Raw genomic sequence first — 25,127 nt, forward strand, 5'->3', positions numbered from 1 at the left:
CGTAAGCTGCCGCCGATTACAGGTAAGTTTTGTTACGCGAAGGGTTATTGCGCGAAGAAAGCTATAGCTGCTGTCCTTTTTTTTTTTTTTTTTTTTTTTTTTTACAGATTCATTTTTGTTTTTGTACAAGCGAGGAATAGTTGGCGCACCGCCCGTACATCGGAATTCCCCCAGAATGCCATTATGCCGTGCGGGATCACGTGGGGGGGAACCGGACGTTTCGGTACCGGACATTTCGGTACCGGACGATTCGGTGCGGACGTTTCGGTACGCGGTCGTTTCGGTACACGGTCGTTTCGGTACACGGTCGTTTCGGTGCACGGTCGTTTCGGTGCGCGGTCGTTTCGGTACGTGGTCATTTCGGTACGTAGTAATATCAGTACCGGTCTTTTCGGTACCAGTCATTTCAGTTGAATGCGCCGCTGACCTTGACCTGCCCTGCTGACCTATATATCCCCGTCATGCATACACCAAAAACAAGGAGTGCGCCTTCTTTTTTTTTTTAATTCGTACTTGCGACGTTTTGTCTAGCCTCTGGTTATACATGGCTTCAATGAAGTGATGTCATTCAAAAAACTCTTTGATGACCACCAGAGTAGAAAGGAAGGAGATCCCTTCTTAATAGGATCCTCTTTTGTGCCTCCCGGATTTGCACAGACGTCGCTATTCTCCCCCCAGAAGATTATAGAAGATTAACCCGTTACTCAAGATTTTTACAAAAGCAGCTTCCCTCTCCTCCTCTTACATGGTGGTGAAAAGTATGCGATGTGAAGTCGGTGCAAGCCATGTATATAAGGGGGTTAGTTTTCCTGTCCGTCATTGCCTGTTTTCGCGCATCGGGGCTAGATCTTCGGCGATGGCTTCCTTTTTACCGAGCAAACGAGGAGGACTCAAGCTTTTATTCGATGGGTTCGAATACGACAAACAACGAGAGAACGGCGACAAGGTATGTGCGGTCTTATATTTCGTAAAAAAATACATGCTGTATGACTTGCATTTAAATGCTACCCACTTAAGCACGACTTCTGTAGCTATCAGTGAACGTTGATATTCAAACACAAACTTTTCTATGTCGGCTTACACTGCCAAGTACCCGCTATTAGAAAGAGTCGTCCCATCTAGCTTTCACGATGCAAACTTCTTACTTTATTAAGACATATGCAAATACAAAATTTGCCACGAAAGAAATATTTAATTTACATCTATATTGCCACCCGCAGAGCGCAGAAAGCAACACTTGGTCACGGTCTCCTAGAAGATTCCTGTTCATTCTCGCACCAGAAGTAACTTTCCCTCGGCTTTGTTATTCTCGAAAGTGCCAGTTCATCCTCGCCCCGAGCGCGCGACGCTCGAGCCTTCTTTGTCAAACTTTCGAGATAGTGACGCACGGTAGATAAGCAGCTACCCGCGACCTTGTGGAGTCAGTCTCGCTAGCGCTCTGTAGTGCCGCCGAATCGCCGCCCGATTTTCTGCTGCCTCGACGCTCTTTCGTTACTTATTTTTGTTTGGCACAAGTTCACCAATTCAACCTTTATCCTTCAGTTCACTTTTCGGCTTCCCGTCAACTTCATTCGTGACAATATTAAGACCTTCCATGTATATGGCTCCTGCAAGCGGATACTAATGCATTGCATGACGACCTTGCAGATCTACTGGCAGTGTAGTCGAAAGCTCGAATGTAAGGCCCGAGCTCACACCATCAACGGAGACGTGGTCAAAACGGTGAACGACCATACACACGGGCCATCGCTGCTCGAACAAGAGGCGAAATTTGCTTACGCCGCCATGAAGGAAAGGTCCCAACAGACGGAAGAAACTAACCAGTGCATCGTCGGCAATTTCGTGGAAGCAACGTCTGCGGAGTCACGGTGCTACCTGCCCTCCCAAGCAACCATGAAAAGAAGTCTGAGGTGAGTTGGAGCAGTTAATTATCTTCGATAATCAACTCATTATTTGTAGTTCTATGTAGAAGTGAATGTCTTGCACGATTATTGTTTTTATGCATGTGTAGAAAACGGGTCCCTATCAAAACGCCGAAAATCAAGAGACCGAATTAGGAAAAGGCCGAACGTCAGTACACCGCAGGATTGAAATGCCGAAAAATTTAAATGCCGAATAGTCAAAATCTCGAAAATACATAACGATGAAACCCATGTGACACGAGCCTGTTTAACTCGTTCTGCAAAGACACGAGTATCAGTATATCAAACTGATGTAAAATTTTGTATTCTTCTATCTGTCGTAAAGGTAGGCGTATCAGTAGGACAAAACAGCTCTCATTAGCCAGCAAAAAAAAAAAAAAAAAAAAAGCAGTGATGCCCAGTGTTCAGAGTACAAGAGCAGCAGCAATGTGCGGCAGTAATCATTTTATCGATGGAGCGATCAGAGGCCAACCCCGCCGCTCACAAAGCCAGAAGCAAAAGTTGCGCGAAAATCATTTGGCAGCTGCTCTGGGCAACCGGGACGATGTCAACGTTCTAAGCTTTCTTTAAGGAATTGCACACAACTTATCTGTCTAAAATGCAATAAACACGGAATCGCTCTGCTATGCAACGAGATATGCAGTAATACATTTTTCCTTTTTTGAAGACTTGAACCATGCGAAGGGAAGCTACACTTTGGGACCTTTCAGGGCTATTAGAAAAGAGGGCGAATGAGCGCACATTGGCCGGCGGAACTTCTCCCCTAACTTTGATTACATTGCCAAGAAAATTTATCGTGCCAAGAAACTTTATATTTCTTTATAACTAGGTGATGTTTCGGCATCTTGAAACTTCGATGTTTTGACTTTTTGGTTTTTCGAATTTTTGGTATTTTCGGCTTTTTGAATCTTCGGTGTTTTAAATTTCGGCATTCCGATAATTCGGCATTTTGATTTTCGGCGTTTTGAATGCCACTCGTAGAGGACATTCCTCTATGCAGCGTTTTAATTACATTAGAGAGTTTTAGTAGATCGTTTCAAAACCTCCGATAGCCCCGATAACGATACTATGCATGCGCAAGGGAGGCGGTGGCGGAGTATCGGGTATCGTTACCGGAGTCATGAGGACGATTTACTAAAAATCTATATTATGTACAGAACAATTTATAACTGAGAAGCGAAATCATCTTAAAGGGAAACGGAAGCGGTTCTGTATCAAAAAAAAAAAAAAAAAAAGAAAGAAAAAAGAAAAACATAATTTGCCTTCATTTGGCCTCCGGAATCACGAATATCAAAATTATTTTTCAATTTGGTGCACGGGGGCTGCAGAAAATGTTTTAAAGTACCGTTGAAGCCCACCTTCCCGGAGCGTTACGTCATATTCAGAGTTTTCAGAATCTCCGCTATCACGCATCTTCAGCGCCTATCAAAGGTGTGCACGCGCACTCTTGCTATTTTCAGAAAGGTCAGAAAAAGACGTCACGACTGGTGTCAGTGCTGGGGAAGCTTTGCAATAGCACGCGCTGTCCACACGAGCGACACGCGCTTGGCGACCCAAAGGTCTGCATATGACGTCACGAGTGGTCAGAGAGTTTTCGTGTTTTTTCGCGTTGAATTGCAACTTCGGGGAAAACAAACGTGATATTCAGATTCAAGGGATAAAAATACTCTAGAATTCACTTCTAAATCGGTTTTTTTTTTTCAAGAACATCTTTAGCTTCCCTGTAAGTCGGGGCGGGGCGGTCCTGGGCTCGTGTTGGCGTAATCGCCTTCTCTTTCCTCGCTGGCTGATCACTGCACATGGATGTAAACGATGGCGGATATAAGGGAAAGCAGGAGTGCTCGCTTGGAATGAAGAGCGTGCTGGTAGGGGTAAAGTATAAATAAGGGAAGAACATGAAAGACGAGGATGGACAATATGCCACCCTCCTAGCCATGAAACACACCTCTCCTAATTCAACAGTAGTGGCAATACCTTACTAGTATACTGTTATCTCTTTTCGTTTCAAGGAGACTTCGGGCCCACGAGACACGGCCTCATCCGTTGCCCTCCCGCCTGCAGGACGTCGTGATTCCAGACGAATACGCCGTGAATAAGGATGGAGCACCGTTCCTTCTTCATGATTCCGGTGCGACTGACGCAGAGCGCTTCATTGTGTTCTGTAGCCCAGACATGCTGGCGCTGCTAGGCTCTTCACGGCAGTGGTTTGCAGATGGGACCTTCAAAGTTGCACCTGCTCTCTTCTACCAGCTGTATACAGTTCACTGCAAGGTTAACGGCGCGGTCATCCCTGCAGTGTATGTTTTGATGAGGTCTAAAACAGAAGCTGCATACACTAAGCTGCTCTCGGTTCTAAAGAGCAAGTGTGCCGCTGCTGATCCTTCCACCGTTCTACTGGACTTCGAACAAGCAGCTATTAACGCATTTAGGAGGGTGTTTCCGTCTTGTCAAGCTCTTGGCTGCTTCTTCCATTTGTGTCAATGCGTGTACAGGAAGTTGCAAAGCGAGGGTCTTCAAGAGTCGTATCGGGTCGACGGCGCGTTTAACCTGATGGCACGCATGATCCCCGCAATTGCTCTCGTACCCGAAGGAGATGTCTTTGATGCCTTCGAGGCGTTATCGACGATGCCAGGATTTCCTCCGGAGTTGCTACCGGTCTTGGATTACTTTGAGGACACTTTCCTGGGACGTCTGACAGCCCGCGGCCGAAGGGATCCAAGGTTTCCAGCCTCTCTCTGGAACCACCATGCAACCGTGCTCCGTGGCGATGCAAAAACAACGAACTCTGTGGAAGCGTGGCATCGAGGGTTTCAGACCCACGTTCAATGTCACCAGCCAAGCCTGTGGAAGTTCCTGGCCGTCTTGCAGAAAGAAGACGCCCTGAACCTGCACCGCCTCGAGCGTGTCATCATGGGGGTTGAAGAGAAATCGGCGAAAAAATATAGAGACTCCGCTTCTCGGCTTCAGACGCTTGCGGCGCGCTTTGCAAGAGCGGGCATCATCGGCTATCTGAAAGGTGTAGCTAACAATGTTTCGTTTTAGCATACCGTACCATTTTCGAGATGGTCATGTTATTAAAACTGTGTGCCTCCAATGACTTTCATTTGTTTCTCCACGTCATTGATAATGATCGTTAATCCTGGATAAAATTATAGCACGCCTAATACTTTCTAAATTGGTTAGTTTCTGCTTGTAACATGTATGTATGACAGACAATAGAACTGACAAATACGCAAGTTCTCACATTTGCAGAGAACACGCCCGTTTCCCTCCAGCACAGCCCTCGATGTTTATATCAGAAATTGCGTAAATAACATTAGATATTATGTATTTATAAGAAAATAGATAAACTTGTTAAAGTGTTATCTTTTATCTTGAATGTGAGCAGATAAAGTATATCGGCCAGTAATATTTAAATTGGAAAAAAAGAAAAAAAAAATACCTTCTGGCGCTCTCACAACCAAAATTTCCCAATGCACTGTTCGCCGAAATTTTCGGTACCGAAATGTCCGGTACCTAAACAACCACGTACCGAAATGTCCGGTACCGAAACGACCGCGTCCCGAAACGACCGCGTACCGAAATGTCCGCACCGAAACGTCCGGTCCCGAACTGTCCGGTACCGAAACGTCCTAGACCCCACGTGGGGTCTGAGCGATGCATTGTGGGAATTTCCGGACGGGTCCATTTAGATCGCCAGGATCGTGAACACTTCGAATTATTTTGGAGTCGAATCGCATTTGGAGATTTGTTAAACGCCGGATTGGCTGCCTACGCGTTCGGCAATAAAGTTAATTAACAAACTGTTTTTTGCGTTTATGTAAAACAGCAAAGATTTATAAACGCATGGTCATTTTGATACACCAACGACCGGTTGTGACGTCGCGTCATCACCGTTGGCGCTGATGTCGGCTTGGCGCATGTGCAGACGCTTAGTACACGGAAATTTGGTTTGTGCGCATGCGCAGGCCTCACAATAGGCCTCGACAGAAACGATCAGGAACACGTTCTCTCTGTTCAAAAAACGTCTGAACAGCCTTCCGCGCGCATGTCAGTCACACATTTCCGAACACTGGGTTTTCTGGAAACGTTTTATTATGTGTTAGAAAAAAGAAAAAAACATTTCAAATGGATTGATTTGGAAGCTGTACTCACGAAGCGTTATTGGCGAGTATTACTTCCTGAAGGTCGCGAGAAGATACAAAAGTTAAAAAAAAAAAAGCAGAAGAGCGTAACTATTGTGAAAACAACACTTAGAAAGAAGAAGGAAAATATATCAGAAAAAGGCGACGAGGAGAAAAACTGGACTAAAGAGGGAGAAGTTATAATAGAACGGAACTAACAATAACGGTAAGTGGGGGAGGACGCCCACCCACAGCCTTTTATGCTCTGGACCAACCAAGCGAAAAGAGTGTCTTTGTCTTGAGCGACCAGCAGCCCCCCAAAAATGTTACTCAGGCCAGCAAAAAAGAAAAACAATGTATGTGGTAAAATAAAAAAGGGTCACCCCTCTCGCAATACGCAAAATAACTAATTTATATATAAAAAAAAAACAGTAAAAAAAAGAAAAAGGTCTAATCTCGACTGACTGTTAGGCTTCCGGGTCAGATAAGAGAGCAGGAGGCCGGGGTGGACAATACACCGGATGGATTAATACACCGAGAGACGATCCCTCGCGTATGACTTTGCGTCGGGTTTGTCCAGCGATTCCCGCAACTCTTTGAAAGGTCAAATCACGACGGAAGACCAAAAAATAAAGCTTTCTTCGAGCGTGCTATGCTCGCCCTATTTGCAAAAAAAAAAAAAAAACGATTCGTACGTTTTCTTTTTGTACGGGAGCGTTTCAACAAGCTAAACAAAACCCAGAGCCTCGTCTCCTATGTTCCCGCTTCTTGCTTTTGCCCGAGCCCCGCTAGAGCGACAAACAGAAACAACCGACACCAACGCAGTGCATGTGCACGCGATGAAGGTATCTTTGGCAGGCTTATAACGTTGGCTTGCAGTCTTTCGATGCCCGTAAAGTTGGCGCGATCGATGGAATGCGCGCGGTTCGTTGCCCATACAGCCCGGACTACGATCCACCCCAGCGAGCGCGCGCTCGAGAGCTGACGACGAAACACATCACTCCTGCAAAAAAAAAAACAAAAAAACAACAACATAGTACGTTGATTTTGGGACCATTATTGCAGCATAAAGGCCGGTTCTCACATGCAGCGAAGCGCTGATGTAGCGCTCCTCACGTGCCGTCAGCTACTTATCGTCTGCCATGAGCAACAGTTTTGACGGTGCGATACAAAGCTGGTGAACGCTCCCGTCAGCACGCGCTTAGCGCGAGGTAAGCGCTATGCTTGGAACGCTCCGCTGCATGTGTGAACAGGCCTTTATGTTCCCTCTCCGCGAAAAATTGTCATTTTTCGACTACTCTTATTTGCTTTTATCATACACAAAAGCATGCTCATTTTGTAATAACACCGTTTGCAATCTAAACGAAATGTCACGTTTTCATTGGTCACATGTCGTCCTGGCTCCCGGAACAATGCTCTTCCCATCGCCGAAAACGACCCCAAGTTCAAACATTATTATTTTTTTTTTAGGGAAATCTTCGTGCATTGTTATGATTTATGGATTTCTAGGATGCTTAGAGCCCGCAGAGTGAGTTTTCGCCATATTTAGGCGATCTAGGAGCCTCCTCTCCTAATTGCGCTAAAACAATCAACACTAGAACGAATATTTGCATCGTCATCAAACCATACGTATCTGTCCGTCAAGTTTATTCCAGTCATCAATAGTTTTCGAAAAAACGAATTTTTAAAAACAAATTATATGACACTGAAATGGAACAACATTTAAGGGATGCGATCGCCTTGTGCGCGTAGAAATCAATCAAACCAGGACTCTGCTAATCCGGGCATGCGGGATGAGAAGAAAGCAAGGCATCTCCCTGTGACGAGTAAAAGAATATATAAAAGGCCCTAACAGGGATGATACACTCTAAAAGAAGTCTGTGCGTCTACTTTCACGCACAACACTCGGAGAGCCAATCAACGCACTTTAGGGAGGCAGCTCAGCGAATGACGATGCCGAAAGATATGTTTAGACGAAAAAACGCAGTCTGAGTTGTGACATTAGGCAATGCAAAATTTCACGCTTGCATTGCTTAGTGTCACAAATCAGTCTGCGTTTGTTGGTCTAAACAGATGTTTCGGCATCGTCATTCGCTGAGCTGCCTCCGTAAGTTACGCTGATTGGTTCTCCGAGTGTTGTGCGTGAAAATAGACGCACAGACCTTTTTAAGAGTGTAGACAGTTGCGATTAAAACGTCAGCTTCTCCCAGTGGTGTGGCAAGTGCGAGACAAATCGACGGTTTCAAAGTTCCGAGATTCGAATTGGCGGCGCCCGCGTAAAATAAAAGGGTCTATGGATTGTGTCACCCGCGATCCCTCTTTCGATTCGTTCCATGTCAAGTTCAATACGTCCAACTTCAATCTGTCCTCAAGGCGTGACGCTCTGGGTGAAACTTGAAGAGCGCCGCGTCGTGGCGCCGATATTGATCGAATTGTCACGCCCTTTGTTTATTTTTGGCTACCCTACCCATTTGTTTGTTCGTTTCTTGATCACCGATCCAAAGATACCCTCAGTGGAAATTTCAAGCGCATAGAACAACCACAGCAACCACTAACGAAACGAACCTGTGAAAACTAGGGGTATGCGAAAAGTGGTCTAAATTGAATATTATTGCATCGTACACCCTCTTGTACATATCCTATATATATATATAAACATCGGATAATAAAAAGTTTCAGTACATTACCCGATCGATAAAAATTAAACATTTTTCAAACAGCAAAAAAAATATACACGCATCGCGGTGCGGAAATCTGAAACACCTTGAAAACGTGACGCTAGTGGCAAAATACGAAAGCTTGAGAATCTGAAGATAGCTTCATAAATAATACAAGAGAGAAATAAAATTTTTTTATGAGACGCCTAGTTAAGTTTAACATTTATCAAGCCATACTCGCATTAAAGCAAGCGTGTGTGCAAAAACAAAAAACAAAAAAAACATCATTTTTTTTTTTACGAATATAAGTTTTGCAGGAGTTCACAAGGTTATTTCATGGATTGTTTTTGGAATAAACAAAAACATGTTTTTCTGTCGTATCTTCTGATTAAGGTAACGTCACGTTCTCACACTATAGAATTTTGTCACCACCACTCTAGTATCACGTTCTCATGGAGTTTCAGCTTTCTGCGGTGCGCTGTTTATTTTTGCGGGACGAAAAACCGCGTTTCATGTTCTCGATTGACCCCCGTTGATTAGGCAGATTTAGTGGATCGTTCCAGTGACTCCGATAACGATACCCGATACTCCGACGCCGCCTTTCTGCATGAATCGTGTCGCTATCGGGTGTCGTTATCGGAGGTATCGAAACTATCTAATCAAAGTGTCTATGATATTGTTATCGGAAAGATCTACTAAAGCTCTTTATTGTACCGATAACGATACACAATACTCTGCCGGTGCCCTTAAATACGCATCGTAGTACAGTTATCAAATATCGTTATCGTTAATTATAGTCACTGAAACTTTTTTAATTGTGGACTTCCCTGGCGTCACTCTTGGCGGTTTCTCTAAACATCGAATAAGAAACACACAAAACCAATAATGTACTAAAAAAAAAAAAAAAAAAAAAAAAACCTTCTTTGTAGTGTTTTGCAAATGAACCGCAACGACAGCCGAGACGCCGCACACCCCAGTGCAGACAGACTACTCGCAACCACATTGCACACACTGGCATTTTCCCGCTAAATTTAGCGGCGAAAGGTTTCAGCCTAAGTTCAGCGGGAGGTGGGAAACTCTATATCCGCTAAACCGCGTGACGTCTCGACACCGTGATGTCTCGCGACCATGACGTTCGTGCGTATCACGAATGATCCACATGACCATAACGTCGACGTATCCCGTAATACGGTGACGCACGTGTCACGTCACGCGACATCGTGAAGTCACGTGACACGACGCCCCTTCTCTGAACACAGCCGGGGATCCGCTGCGACCGTAAGAACGTTCCGACGACTCCGATAGCGATACCCGTCACTACGCCGCCGTCATCTTTGTGTATGAATCGTACCGTTATCGGGGGTATCGGAGGTATCAATACGATCTAATAAATGTCATTAAAAACAACTGACGCAAAAAAAAAAAAACACAAAAAAACAGGGTTACATATCAACGCCTCGAAAAGTGCAGTTTCCGTCTTCGAACAGCCCCAAGTTCCTGCCGCATTTCTTTGGACCGAACCAACCAGACGAAGCAGGGAAGCCGCACGACAGGATGCGTCAGTCCAAAGCGCGCGCGTGAGCCACCGGGAGAGGAGGAGCGCGCTTCGAGGGAGAGGGGGAAAGGAGCACGCCGCGCATCTCGCGCCGAGGAAGCGCCGGCCACTCCGGCAAAGCCCGGCCGGCGTTGCGCACCGCGCCGACGAAACTCTGCCGCTCGCCGAACACTTGCACGAGGCTGACCATACGCGCGCTGTATTATGAACACCCAGCAGCTCGCAGATGGCTCGATTATCGACGAGGCGACGACGACGCCTACGACTCCGATGAACAAGCGTTCGAGCGTTTCTCTTCTAAATCGCGCAACGGGTGGGTGACGTTTACGGATGAAGTGCCGATGGAGCAGCTCACCGGGACTGTAGCGCCGCTCAACCTGCGGCTGTCCGTCGACGACCTGTGTGACGACGCCGTGTTCGAAGACGACCAGATCGTGCCCGATTCGAGTCTGTCTGTGATATCGCTCAGGGTGGACCGTATGCTGCTGGAGACGATGCCGGTGTCCGTGGCCACGAGTCAGGTCGGGAAGCTACAGGTAAAACCATCCGACGCGAGTGGAGATGACCTCTGGCTTCGCACCAGTGACATTTCTTGTTTTTTTATGTTAGCATTTATTTATTTTTTTAATTTAATTTAGCCGGATTACTTACGATTAACGGTTAATTGATTTGCTTAATAACCGAAAACAAATTTTATAAAAAATGTAGTGATGAGAAAGCAAAATGAAACAAATGTGATGATGATGATGATGATGCAATACATCCTGAGGATGATGCTAAATGTTTTTGCGGTATCACTTTAGCGAATCCCGGAGAAAAGCTCACCGGAGAAAAGCTCACCGGAGAAAAGCTCACCGGAGATAAGCTCACCGGAGAAAAGCTCACCGCAAAACCGGCGGATGCGGAGAAAAGCTCACCGATTTTTTTTTCTTTTTGTTATATAGAGGCTGTTGGATCATGCATAACATATATCAATTTATTATCATTAAAGTTCGTCAGCTTTGTCAAAAAGAAAATGTCCTTTTTGTATTATTTGCCAGGCTTATTAAGTATATTGCTCCCAAATTAATAATGGCGGGCCAGTTTTTCCTGCGGCTTACTCTCAAGGCAACTAAAGCCTAACTGAAAATTTTATGAACTTGAATAACATGAAAAAGTTCGAAAACTTATGTCTCCCTAAAACTTAAAAATCAAAACTGTAAACACCGAAAATCCGAAAGTGTATGTGCAACAACGCGATGCCTGAAATTCTCTTTGAAGCTTTTAATAACCTTTGAAAACAGGATAAAACAGTCAGTAGGATATTGAGGCTTCTTTCTTCCACGGACATGCACGTTTTCTAGCCGTTCGTGCTGGTGTTTCCGCACGTTGCCTTTGTGTGATAGTGCCCTTCTAAGGTGAGCCACTCATGACTTTCAGAGCTACACACTGGCACCGTTGTTACTCGTGACCTATATAAGAAATAGTTTTCTGTAAGGTAGCGAATAGGGCGAGTTGGTAAACGTTATACATGGTGAAAACCGCTCAAACGGCGACGAAGGAGTGAAGACAACAAACTCGACAGGACGAAGCTGTTCTCGCAACTAAAATTTTCTAAGTGAAATTAACAGAAAGAAAACAGCGTAGCCGACACTGATTGCATCAACAAATACCTACTTAACTATTAGGCACTACAGAATATTTGGAGCTGAAACGGTTCACACACCGCTATTCATATTAGCTCACAAAGAACAAACCTCTTAATTCGACAGAGCTACCGACGGCGCACCCTCAGTTGTCAATGAATTGTTGTCTTTTTTTACCGGTGTACGATGTTTTGATAATATTTTTGCGGCTTCATTATTATACAGAATGGGTGATTACAAATTTCTGAGGAATTAGTAAATATGTTTAATGACCTTCAAGAATATTACAAGAAAGAGGACATCTATATATATATATATATATATATATATTTTTTTTTTTTTTTTTTTAATGAAGTGGCGAATGCGAATTGAGTTAAATTGCCTCTTAACGCAGAATCCGCTAAGTTAAAAAAAGAAAAATCGGTGAGCTTTTCTCCGCATCCGTCGGTTTTGCGGTGAGCTTTTCTCCGGTGAGCTTATCTCCGGTGAGTTTTTCTCCGGTGAGCTTTTCTCCGGTGAGCTTTTCTCCGCCGCCCCACTTTAGCAACAGCAGGTATACGTCCCAATTGCAGACGTCCCCCCCCCCCCCCCCCCCCCCCCCCGGTTTTCCTTTTTTTTTTTCCTGTCCTTTTTTACTTTGGTCCCAGGCTTTAGCATCCGGTTCTCTTTCGATGACGTTTGCCCATCTCTTGCGGCGCTGTTCACTTTTACCTTCGTGAACCGTTATCCCCCACACAAAACTCCGTGACGTATTTTGTACATCTCGCACTCCCCGTCTTATTAAAGTATCTTCGCCGGTAAAGGGTATCCAGTGGAGATAATCAGCTTAGCCTCTTCTCTCTCTCTCTCTCTCTCTCTCTCTCTCTCTCTCTCTGCCTTTCTCGTGGTTTGCATAGCCTTCTTTCCAGTCTTCGAGTCGTAAACTTTTCCTAGTGAAGCCGCCACGCAACTGCCCAATTATTAATGAAGCAATTAATCGAAATATAAATATTTGACATTTTGCGCGGTTTCGGGTTCCGTAAATTTTCGAGCAGCGGCACAGTTTGCTAAAACGCGAAAAAAAAAAATAAATGCTTTACTGCCAAGCTTCGCGTGTCACCACAATTTTGTTCTGCCTAAAGTGTCCATCTTTAAGGGCGTAAGACGGTATAAATATCGTAATGTAAAAAAAAAAAAAAGGACTCTTATTTTTCTTATGATATAACGTGACGTATTACATGACACGCGTTTTGAATCATAAAATCTAAAAAGAAAATGACACGCATCAAGTTGACGCTTCTTCTTTATCTGACTCCCTAGTTTGTCAGGCAGAGAAATAAATGCCGATCGTGGTTACCGCGGGTGCCGAATTTAACGAGCGTATCTGCATCCCCTTACGAAGTTTCGTCCACAATACGCAAAAGTATTTCATGTTTCCGCGCTCCATAGCTGAACATATCAACAAAACGAAGAGGCTAGAAAATTATGCGGGCATGGACAGCTGAAGAAACTGAAGGAGGGGCTTATAAAGTTCATGCTTCGTGATTGGCTCTTCAGCGCTCTCATCAGCTTATTGGTCCCGAATCGATAATGAGATTCACAGAACTCGTTGAGCGTCGCATTTCTGAAGCTGGTCGGTGTCTGTAGTGTTCAGCGTCACCCCAACAATGCTTCGGCGATCGCATCGCTCCCTTTACACCAATCGCAATTCCTTCGAGTCGATACCGAACAAAATGTCGTCACTTTTTTTTTTCGAAAACAGCTGGGAAATAAAATGAAGGGCGCATCATAAGTTTCAGTCGGTAAAGATTCGCGGGCGTGTGTTGTGCAAACCCAACCTTTACCAATGTGAATAAGCTCTGTAACTTTAACATTTTCCGTCTTGTCCATACTGACCCACGATCGAACGCAGGATGTTCTTTTTTTTTTTTTTCTTTTTAACAACAATGGCGGACGCAACACTTCAAAAAATTGTAACCTTTGCTTTCTTTTTTTTTTTTTGTTCTTCTGGGAAGTGGTTTAAGCTGGGTTACCCTGACCTTATAAGTGACATTTAGCGGAGGAATAAAATAACAAAAACATGTAACAGTAAAGAAAAAAATCATCGACGAAAGGAAGTTATTATAGTTTACTCGAGTGATTACGGCTCCCCGACATATTGCTCACGGAAATAGCGGTCAAGGTCGGAAGATGCGGAATATTCCAGTATAGCGACAAAACAATGTGTCATTTACGTGAATCGAGAGCCATCCTCATCATCATCATGGGTCGAAATAAAAGAAATAACGCCAAGAAGCCTGTGAAATCTAGAAGGTATGTCGAAGATCCACAGCCTCTTATCAGGTAAATTATAACGCGCCCACCAACGCATTCGTCTTCGTCTCTACTCTCTTCGTTCCGACTTCGTTGGTGAGATTTCGCGTGCGATTCCTCAGCACTCAGGTTTGCCCGTTTCCCATATTTTTCACCTGGTGGTATTTTAAAGTAAACGAGGTAGTAGGATCAAAACGTTACGGTTTCTGTTATTCGTGACTATACAGGAGGGGTTCGTTCAGCTTGGAAATCACGTTGACTAACGTAGAAGTTTGGGCTAGTTGGTATTTTACGATTAAAAATTAAAACAGCACAAGGACACGGACAAGAAGGTAGACGAACAAGGCGCGGACTTACAACTGAAGTTTATTCGCGCTAACATCAAGTATAAATACTGTAACGTCATGACAAACAAATGCGCGCGGCTCGTTGTTTACCGACGGTTCATAGCCTTGCGTTCCCTTTGTTTCTCATGACGTTACGGTATTTATACTTGATGTTAGCACGAATAAACATTAGTTGTAAGTCAGCGCCTTCCTCGTCTACCTTCTTGTTCTTGTCCGTGTCCTTGCGCTGTTTTAATTTTTAATCTTGAAGTCACGCATCGCGGGAAGAGATATCACCCTCGATTACCGTCGGTGTGGTCAAAGCTGCCATTTGCAGCGGGTGCTTCGTGTGGTTAGAGCGGCGTCGCGGTTCGGTTCAAGAAAGCGACATACATGATGGGAATAACTGGCCTAAACGTACAAGTAAGCATTTACTTGGCTCCGAAACATAAGTAAAAATATCCTTCGCTCATTTTGCCTAGCGGCTTCGACGGACGCGACACGCGTCGTTATTTCCAAGCGACAATTTTGTCACAAATGTCTCGTTTACGGACTGGAAAACAATACCCAAGGTGAAATTTTATGATCGGTCAAATGATTGGGTATGTTTCGCCGCGTACGCGATGATACTAGAATTCGTTGTTTGGATCTTATTATCGCAAACGGGTACCGACGCTACGTCTCCGCGTGCATCGTTTTGACGCTCTGACTAGCCAATAGGGAGTTTTCGTAGACCGCGTTTCGCCCTCCGCTAAGCCCTCCGCAACGAAGCAGCCGCTACTGCGCCGGCGCGCCGATGGCCTTCACTATAGAGGTCCGGCTAGCGTATCTGGTTGCGGAGAGCGTTGCGGGACAGCGGAAACGATCTACGAAAACTCCCTAATACCACTTAGAAGCCAAAGCCTGTGCGCTGTCTTCTAAGTTATGCCGAAGTTAAGTACAGGGAGTTTCTGAGAAGACGGAAGCGTGTTTTTTCAGGCTGGGTAAGTAAACTATGCATCACAGAGAGTTCAATCTCTGTGAGAATATGACGCTAGCGGTTGGAATAAAACGCGAAAGTTTGAGAACCTGACGTTATACCTCCGTCAAAAGATAATTGAGAAAAAACGAAATATCTTTGCGAGCCGACGTCTACCTAAGCCTAATGTCGTCAAAACAAGAAGCAACATTATGGGCGCCTGTAGCATCTATTTCAGGGAAAGAAACTTGTCAGCAAGAAAGAAAACGATATTCTCTTTCTTGCTGCCAAGTGTTGCTTTTTTTTTTCATTTACTTGTGTAAATATTACGGGCGTTCGCAATATTCTGCCAATATTAGGCTTAGGTGTACGTCGGATCGTAGAGAAATCTTGTCTTCCTCAATTATATTTTGGTCCATGCAAAGATGTGAGGCTATATAGACGAACGCACTGCTTGCAAAAAAAAAAAAAGTCCGCGTTTTTCCACACCAGGTGTGTGCATTGCGCCTGCGCAGAGACACTTGATGCGCGAGGAACGAAGCGTCTGCTCGTGTGCGGCGCAGACAGCAGCGCCATCCCAGTGGCGTGACGTAAGAAAGTGAAACTATGCGGGGCACGCGTCCACGAATAGGCGCTTTGAGTCACTGGTTCATGGCCGTGCGTTCTCTTTCACGTACGTCCAGAGGTCGAGGAGATAAAACGTATGACCAGTTCATCCGCAGGCAACGTATCCGAGCAACGCACGCCGAAACGCGAAGATAACAAAACGGCAATTCTAAGAAGCGATCAAATGATCCGGTCGGTCAAAAATGACGTGCGGACACGTGTAGGGCGATAAGATACAGTCGATGCCACGTTAAGAACGGATCTTCATCGCGGACTTACTCCGATTGCAACTCATTTCTATAATATCTCGCACGTCACGACTATTACACTCTAAGATATCCAGTGCGTTGACTTTCCTGTAAAGCACTTGGAGGAGTCAATCTCTGCAATCCACGGAGAGAGAGAGAGAGTCTCGGCGAATGACGAAGCAGAAATGATCTTTCGACCCAAGGAAATCGATTCCAATCGTAACGCTTCAAGTGTTCACGTCACTACTTGGTTATTACGCACCATCTGTAGGTACAAGCGACGTCCGCGACCAGAAGCGTCGCTGTCGTCGAAGTTCGCGTTTGGCCAAATTACAGCTTCCTGTTAACTGGTAATGCCCGGGTAATTGCCGGTTCACGTTGACTCCGCCAGATGGAAGCTTCGGCTAGGCTCCGAGTTACTGCAAAGCTGTGTACAGCGACAATAGACCTTTTTTTTTTTTTTTTTTTTTTCCAAAAGAGTGAGCCATCTAGTAGCAGCTACGGCGACACCAAAGTCCGCCATTGCGGGCACACGTATACTCCCCAGATTGGACGTGTTAGTATTCGGTGCAAACTCGGCTCAGGAAGGTGTCGAAAAACGAGATTGGCGTGTGCGACCTATACTTGCAAATTGGCAACATGGAGGTATGCCGTAGTTTCGGCCCTATACGACGGCTCAAGGTTCTCTAAGGGTTACTCCAGCTTAGCGATGGTTCGTCGCGAACGTTACAGCGACGAGAGAAATCGAGCCGGTCAGGCCGATGGAATGCCTCTATCTCCTCAACCTTATCAAGACGCCTGAAATGGGAACCGCAACACCGTTTACCTGTCCGCCTCTTCTCTCTTTTTTTTTTCTTCCTTTATTCACTTTAATACTCTGCAACGGCGTGATGCAACCAATTGACTAATCCATCTTTTGATCATTGACACGATAGCGTTCTTATCGCCACGCATCTCGTAGATCTTACTCAAATGCTTTACAGCCGCGGTAGCATCGCTAGTACGTCGTACAAACAGCAATCTGCAGGCACTAACTGAGGAGTTTTTTTTTTTTTTTTTTTTTTTTTCTTGCATGACATTTTTTGTTTTTTTTGTTTTTTTTTTTTTACATTGTGCACACGAAAAGTGTCTGGGGATATGTTAGAAGCACACATAAGTATGCGAAGCAAACGCTCTTCGAAGATACTCAGGCATGTCCGCAGACAAATCTGTTATTGTGTCCTTCGTACGATGGCGACCGCAGCGAATGTGCAGCGAAAATGCTACGAAAAAGAGGCGAATTCGCCCTCTACACGGGGCGTCGGCAGAGCGGCTGTGGGCGCCGCGCGAAAGGCGAACGTGCCGCCGGGCGAGGTTCATCAGCCGTTCGCCGCGTTGTCGCTTCACGCTCTTTTAGGGGTGGAACCAGTCTTGGGCAATAAGTAGTTACTAGTAACGCGTTACCGGTAACTAGTTTCTTTTTTCGGTAACTTGTAACTGTAACTCGCTACTGCTTCGTGAAAATAGCCTGTAACTGTAACAGGGTTACTGTCTTTCGAAAGTATAACTGTAAAGAGTAAGGTCGTTACAGTTGCTTCTCCGATTTAAGTTCAAAAAATATTGCAAACACGACCGCCAAATCGTCTGGCAACTCGAGAAGAAGTCCAAAGCACTGATACGGGAAGGGCAAAGTAAAAACTGCTGCTGAAACCGTCTGGAGTGAAAGGGGAAAAAAACAAAGAGAAACTAAATTTTGGGTTACCCTGCTTGGCCAAGCCGGTCCCGCCAACTGGGATGATGGGGACGTTTGTGTCCGTGCCCGCCGTGCATGGTAGTTCGCCCACGGCGCACGGAGATGTAACAAAGCGCAGCATCTCTAAAGCGATTCTCTTTCCTTCAGCTGCCCTCAGCGAGTGCTTTTCGCTGAGGACAGTTTTTGGTGCTTGCCGCCCCAAACGCCCGCAGGCTTACGGCACAACCGATTTTCCGAACCTCGTCTTTTTGCCGCCAAGCGCACGTTTCCTTCCCCTCTAATTGGAATCGTCCAACTCCCAGATACACTCTTGCGGGGGGGGTCTCAACTTCAGGTCCATTTGCTCTTCCTTCCCTTTTTTTGCAACCCAATGGACCTTTTCCGAGAAGCGTTCTGCGCACGCGCGAGCGCCCGATGCCAAGCGGAGGAAGTCGGCACGAAAAATCGAGGAAAATCGGAATGAGGCTTTAGATCGACGAGTAGAACACGTAATTGCAGCATATATATAATTGCGTTACACAAACAAAGAAAGTGGACGGAAAGAAAAATACGGCGTTTCGGTGGACGCTACGGATTTCCCTCTTTAAAGTTGCGTTGGGCGCGCGACGCAGCTCAGAGAGCGAAGCAACTGGTAGCGTAGCTCCCATTATCGATTGGTAGCGCAGGTAGGTCACTTCCTCGATTTTTAGTTCGTGCAGCCACCGCCTGGTGCCGTCGGTTTTTGGAAAAGGTCCATTATCGTCCTTGCCTCCCGTCACTTATTTGTGTTCTCCTATTGCTCTGCTTCTTGAGACGCTGTTCTAGCAAGCCGGCCTTGCGCCGGCTTGCTATAAAAAAGGACAGCGTCTCAGCCGAGACAGGGTGAAAGAAAGCAACGCACAAAGGTTGGGGCGCGCGAGCGTCCTGAAACGCAGTTTGAATCTCGCTCAGCTTGTGCGCTATAGCTTTGGCAGTGCTCTCGTTTTCCCCAGTCTCATGTGAGACGCTGTTTCTTAGCGAGCTGGCCCAGTGGCCGGATAGCGTGCACAATATCAAGAACGCTGACATTGACGAGAAACTGTGACGCCACGTGACATAGTGTCAGATGACAGCGATGACACATAGTCACCCCAAGCTTTGTGGCGTCCGTTTTCCCGCTAAATTTAACAAAGCAACTTTGCCACTCAATTTGGTGAGGAAACGCTACACGTGACGTCGCAGAGTCACGCGACACTGATTTCCCTCTAAATTTAGCGAGCCACGCCGCACACACACAAACACACACGCACACACGCACACACACACACACACACACACACACACCGAGATCCGCTACGAAGCCTAGACAAAAACACAGCTGTCGCCGTTAAAAAAAAAGAAAAAGGACTTCCAACAATCTTTATTTGAGAAGGTGATTAATAGAGACATGCGCGCGCGTGCGCATAGAGAGTGCTGAGAATCTTGTCGACTAAATCGAGAAGAAAAAAAAAAAAAAAGAAAGTCTCGCCTTCTGACGCTCTTTTTCGTTCGCGGCCGAAACACGTGAGCCATCCCGACGAAGTCTCGCCTCTCCGGGGAACCAGCTTCGGCGAAGATAACGCGCTTATTTACGACGTTGAGGGTCCCTCTATTTCATTCAAGAGTGGCAAGTAGGCTTACACGGAGAGAGAGAGAAAGAGAGAAGAATAAAGAGACGAAGAAAAAAAGGATAACCGCAGTTTCGGCGACGCTGGCTTCCAAGGCGCCGAAATACCGACCGGGCCGGAGAAACCGAAATGGGCTTTTCGTTTCTCTTCTTATCGCAGCGCGTCCAAGAGTGAGGATAACACGTGTTTGACATTCGCGACTCACGCGATAAGGAGGCACTGCGCGGGCTAACCAGAACTCCTACGAAGTCGAACACGACTTCCCGCCGCCCGGATGTTGGAGCCAACCGGAACCTTAATTCAAGAACACCGCTCTTCTATAATACGTACCATAATGATAAAGATGATGGAGCCAGTTCGTTTCGGTTATATTCAGAACATTCGGGTACTATTCGGACGAAGAGAGCCTCTGCCGAAACAATTGTGCTCGACCAACTGCGCTGGTGCTTTGTTTTCAAACAAGCCCATCCCTTTCCATATCTTCTTTAGGACGCAGATTCAGCCTACACGTCCTAAGCATTTTAAAAGCCAAAACATTAGTCATCCCGTCTTCTCTTTTTTTAAGCTCGACCAAACATTTCAGCACGTTCTTCTTTGCCCATGAAATATATCTCGTTGTCTCCGTTTCTGTATGTATTCTCTCAGTGACGGATAAGTCGCACAGCAGTGATTCCAGAAAGCCTCTAACGCCATAAAAGCCCTGGCCTACGCTTGAAAACTCAGTGCAGGAGGGGAAGAAACGCTTCAGTACTCACAAAAACTGGGTCATTGTTATTGCAAAAATACTATAAGAATTTGTCCTGAAAAAAAAAATGTTTCAAGCTGTAGTCATTGATAGCTTAAAAAACACAGGGCGTGGTTTATGATGTGGACGCTTTCTTACGTTAGTTCTGATTTGTTGTTTTGGCGGTCTTATCGGCTAATGCCGCAATCTCATTGAGTATGGAGTAACATGGAGCTGCCAGGAAGTCGACGCGTCGGGCCCCTAGCGGCTAAGCTTGGAACTAAACCCGTGAGGACGAACAACATCAATTAATGGTTTGCGTTTCTATCGCGCAGCGGTCGGCTAACACAGCCGCGAACGTCGCGTCAGAGTTCGGATAGGGGCTCAAGCTCAAGCATCGAAGCGCCAAAACGAGCACGAATCCAAGCCCAACGCTGACTCGGCACTCACGTCCAAACCCTGCCCCGCGCTCGATCGAGACAGACGACTCAAAGAACGAGCCAGTCTCATGCTTTCCGCTTGTAGAGTTTGAAGAGTTTTCCACATTGAAGGAGTTTGAGTTTCCATGCCTTTTGTTGATAAACAACGATTAAAACACCGTTGACAAATACAGCGCTCGTTTGCCCACTCCAAGTGTGGGCAACGTGCGTGCGCACGAACCAGATCCGAAAGTTCATCCCGGTGATATTCTCCTGATGTCCCACACCGCCTGGTGATAGTTACGAAATTGCAGAGGGCAGGCGAATTGGCGATGAAAAGAAATCATACTCTTTGTTCTTAATTTTTAGGCTAGGGGGCGCAAGCTACCGCCCGTTATAAAGGGCACAGCCGTTAGCGTCCGTCCATCCATCCAGAGAAGTGAGGCGTCTGCGTATGCGCAGTGCCGACAGTAGCGCCGCCGCACGCCGTATAATTCGATCTTGTCGCTAAATGGTTTTTCCGCAGTAAACGCCTCGCGTCAGCTTCATGCCTACATTTCCGCACCTCGTCGATAAAAGCGCGCGATGCTGTCACCACTGAACTTCCAGCAGCAGTATATAAGCCCTTGATTGCGAAACGAACGCAACGTTCCCGTCTCTTCGGCAGCGCCTCGGAGGCAGGCCAGTCAGTCCTGTGAACTTGGCAGAACGCCTGGTTGCGATTAAAGGCATCGCATCGGCCTCCCCGCTTCCACTTCTCAAGCAGCGCTGGGAAACATGTGTGCAAGCTCCATGCGGCAGCTCTTTCGTTCTTTTTTTTTTTTTAAGTTTTCTTTTGTGTATGCGTTTGCCGTTCGCACGAGTCTCTTCTTGTCAAGATTCCAGCGCCAATGAGCAGCTTTCTTACAAACGGAAGAGAGAACTTTAGACACAATAATAGCAATAAAAAATAAAAGAAAAGAGCGTGCATAAGCGTGGGACGACGAAGGGTTGTTCTGAATCGTCCAGTGTAACTTCCTTCGAGTTTGGTATAGCGACAGATGGCGCTGATGACTAAGCAACGTAAAGATGAATCAGAACCACCATATTTTTTTTTTCTTTCTCTGCGTTTTCTTGTTTTGTGTGAGAATAGTTCGGGTCGAACGGGGAAGTAAAGAGAAACGTAAATGGGGATGGAGCACTTGCTGAAGTTTTGTTCTGGGTAAATTTTGACACCACCCGGTATTAGAATAAGCCTAAAAACGACATTAAAGATTAAAAAAGAGAGAAACAAAAAACGCTTGCGAAGAGACATATTTTGCTTTTGTGCGTTTGTAGATTATGATCGTGCTACTCGCAAACGTAATTTTTTTCTTTTTTTTTTTTAGTCCGATGGATGTGAACATAGTGTTTAAAGAGGTAGAGAATCATTTCCTAAGATAGTCTATTTATGCCGGGGTCACACTACTCCAACATCATACAAACAACAGTCTGCAAACACGAGTCACCGCAATACCCGGGGTTCGAATGCCACTTGGCAAGTTTCCTGCTTGAACTCATCGCCACGCGGCATTCGAAGCACGGATCTCGCGGTGACTCGCGTTCGAATCTGTACGCAGACTGTCTTTTGTATGCTGCATAAGCAGTGTGACCCCGGCTTTTGGGGCCATAACTCAATCTGTGGGCTCTAAGCATCCTAAAACAGCAAACATTACAGTCATGTGTGGCCGATTTCTCTGTAAAAATCGGTATGACTGTTCGATTACATTGGAACTGCTGCAGACGCCAGAGGGCGCCGTCGGACGAGAAGAAGCCCTACTTCTTCTCGTCCGACGGCGCCCTCTAGTGTCAGCGATAGTTGCGACGTAATCAATATTTGCTACCGATTTTAATAGAAAAATATGTCACGCATAAATTCTTTTTTTTTTATGCTTTTCGTTCTTAGTTAGTTGTGACCATAAATAGACTATCGCAGAAAGTGGTTTAGAGCCCCTTTATTATCATGCACCCTGCGAGTATGGTTTGTTAAGCGTCGCTCATTTGGTAAGTCATGACGCAACTGGTGAGAATCGATCAAACAAAAAAAACTTTCTTCGCCAGGCTGTTGAGAAACGCAAGGGTGATAGCGTCGCGTTCTTTCGTAGGAGTCGAGGAGATCTGCAACAATCGAAGTACGAAGAATAGCGATCGGCGAGAGGCGATGATGAGCTTGACGACTGTAAAAAAAAAAAAAAAAATGTTTAAGGATCACGTGATTCTACGAACCACCAATGGAGAATTCCGTCGCAAAACAGTCGTTCTTCAGTCAATCTCTTTCCCACTTGGTTCACGGGCAACAACCGTACATGGATGTACGGCATTTTGTTGACGAGACAGTGTGCTCCGCTGTGAATTGTGCCTAAAAGTGTCCGCGAGCTTAGTGTGTTCTGCGAGGTATAAGAAGAAAAAAAAAAAAAAAAAGGATGGCAGCCGTTATTGCGGCGAGTGGCACGGGGCCTCTGCCCGATTTCCGAATCCCGAAGAATCCGGAAAGGAGCAGAGAACCGGTTTATTTCCCTGAGCCCGGATCGGAGGATATCTTTAACTTGGAGCCTCCTCGGGCGACGGCGGTGACTCAGCGCTTTCGGATTGTCCAGGTATGTTCGGCGCTCTCCGATACGCATGTTTTGCCACGGACCACTGCTTGCGCAGCGTTAACAAGGCGCTTCTTGCTACCAGAAGGAGGGGCGGAGTAGCGTCCCGTGCAAGCCATTCGCTACATGGTTTTATTCGGAATAGCCACCTGTATACCCTGTCCCCTGACCATCTCTTCCTATTATCGACGTTTTCGAAGGTGACTGTCCCGCACGGCCAACACCTTCGCATCGTGTTTAGTCTACTTTAAAAATTGTCTCTTCTTTTTTTTTTTTTTTGAGCATCGGTTGTAACTTGTATATCGCGAGAAAAAGAATAAAAACCCGATACAACGGCGCGATGCCAATGTATCCTGACGGACGGGGGCATCTGGGGGCTGCCTACCATTTATAGTTCGCAGACAACGCGCCAGATGGCGCTCGCTAAAGGTCCATTTTATCATACTGCATCGCAGTAGTCAGTACTAGTACACGTTGCATCAAAACAGGAATGGAAGCTCGTTCCTCGTTCCTTTTTACTCTTGGAACGAGTTTCTCTAAGAAGTTCCTGTGGTTCGAAAGGAACGCGTTCCCGTTACTTTTCTAATATTAGAACGTTAGCGCCACCTTTGAGCATTCTAATGAAATATTGGGAGAGATAATGGATAGATAAAATAATAGGGCGAGCTAGGGAAAAGTACCCACATCTAACTACGTGTCGTGTAGCGACGATCACATTCGTGCCAGTTCTTTGTCTTCGGCGATCGCACGGACACGTGTCCATCCCTCGGCGTCGGAGTTAGAAACAGTCGATAACAGAGGGCCTACATGCCTCCTGAAACCGGGTAACATTGCAAGTATACGAACCACAAAAAAAAAAAAAATAAATAAATAAAAACGAAACGCCGTTTCTCGTGCCGTTCCCTCAACAACGCGACGATTGCCCGTTCCACCGATGCAAAGGGAACGGCGGCGTTCCATCGTTCCTCCTACAAGCGACGCGTTCCACGAACGTCGTTCCTTGAAACGCCGTTCCGTAGAACGCTGCAGTCATAGTCAACACTGCATTTTGCCTATGGCATGCTTCTTTACACTGTGACACTTTTCAGCCGCGTTTGTGTGTTTCCTTCTTCTCTACACATTTCATTGAAAGCCAGTCAAGAAATCGATGCAGTCCGTTCGAAAGAGCGCAAATAGAACATATCACGTGCATGTAGTAGGAAACTAAAAATGAATGAAAAGTAATTTAGAAGTTAGAAAAGGAAGTATTTCTTTTCGAAGCTGCGTGTGTACTTTAATGTAACCATGAAACAATTTTTTTCTCTCTCTCTCTTTGGGTTAGCACCGCAAAAATAAACTGTTTGCGTTCATAATGAAAAAAAAAAAAACAGGTAATATCAATATTGTGTTCACTTTTGAAAAAAAAAAATAAACACGTGTTATAGTAGAGACTGACCCCGCTCTCGTAGTACACGCTTTGTTTATAAACACTCGAAGAGGTTCGTGGGGGAGTGGTCAAGACATCTGTTGCATTCAGCGCCGGTCAGAATCAAATAACATAAAAATCGGGCTCAGCGGCCAGCAGATCAAATAACAACCGGGAGCGTCAATCATTGTATTTTTTTTTTTAATTTTACCTAAGCATTTGCGTGCGCGCCTCCACTTGGCAAATACTCAAATTCCGGAGCCAGACTGATGGCAGATTTATCCGCAGATCTCCAGT

The 25,127-nt window shown here is 45.7% G+C and overlaps 2 protein-coding genes across 2 annotated transcripts in view; both read left to right on the top strand.

Annotated features, from left to right (window-relative positions):
- Positions 1 to 761: 761 nt before the first annotated feature.
- LOC115327238 lies at positions 762 to 4,964 on the top strand. The gene is made up of 3 exons (XM_029988198.4): positions 762 to 946; positions 1,648 to 1,910; positions 3,932 to 4,964. Exons 1-3 carry the CDS (start codon positions 857 to 859, stop codon positions 4,962 to 4,964), a joined length of 1,386 nt encoding a protein of 461 aa, XP_029844058.4. The 5' UTR covers positions 762 to 856.
- A 5,337-nt stretch (positions 4,965 to 10,301) lies between these two features.
- LOC8025144 (Krueppel-like factor 5) overlaps positions 10,302 to 25,127 on the top strand; it is a 48,105-nt gene continuing 33,279 nt past the window's right edge. The window contains exon 1 of the mRNA XM_040208167.3: positions 10,302 to 10,794. Within this exon, the coding sequence (XP_040064101.2) occupies positions 10,600 to 10,794 (195 nt within the window). The 5' untranslated portion in view covers positions 10,302 to 10,599. The remainder of the gene's footprint in view (positions 10,795 to 25,127) is intronic.

Source organism: Ixodes scapularis, unplaced genomic scaffold, assembly GCF_016920785.2.
Source record: "Ixodes scapularis isolate PalLabHiFi unplaced genomic scaffold, ASM1692078v2 PGA_scaffold13__105_contigs__length_92229423, whole genome shotgun sequence".
Taxonomy (NCBI): Eukaryota; Metazoa; Arthropoda; class Arachnida; order Ixodida; family Ixodidae; genus Ixodes; species Ixodes scapularis.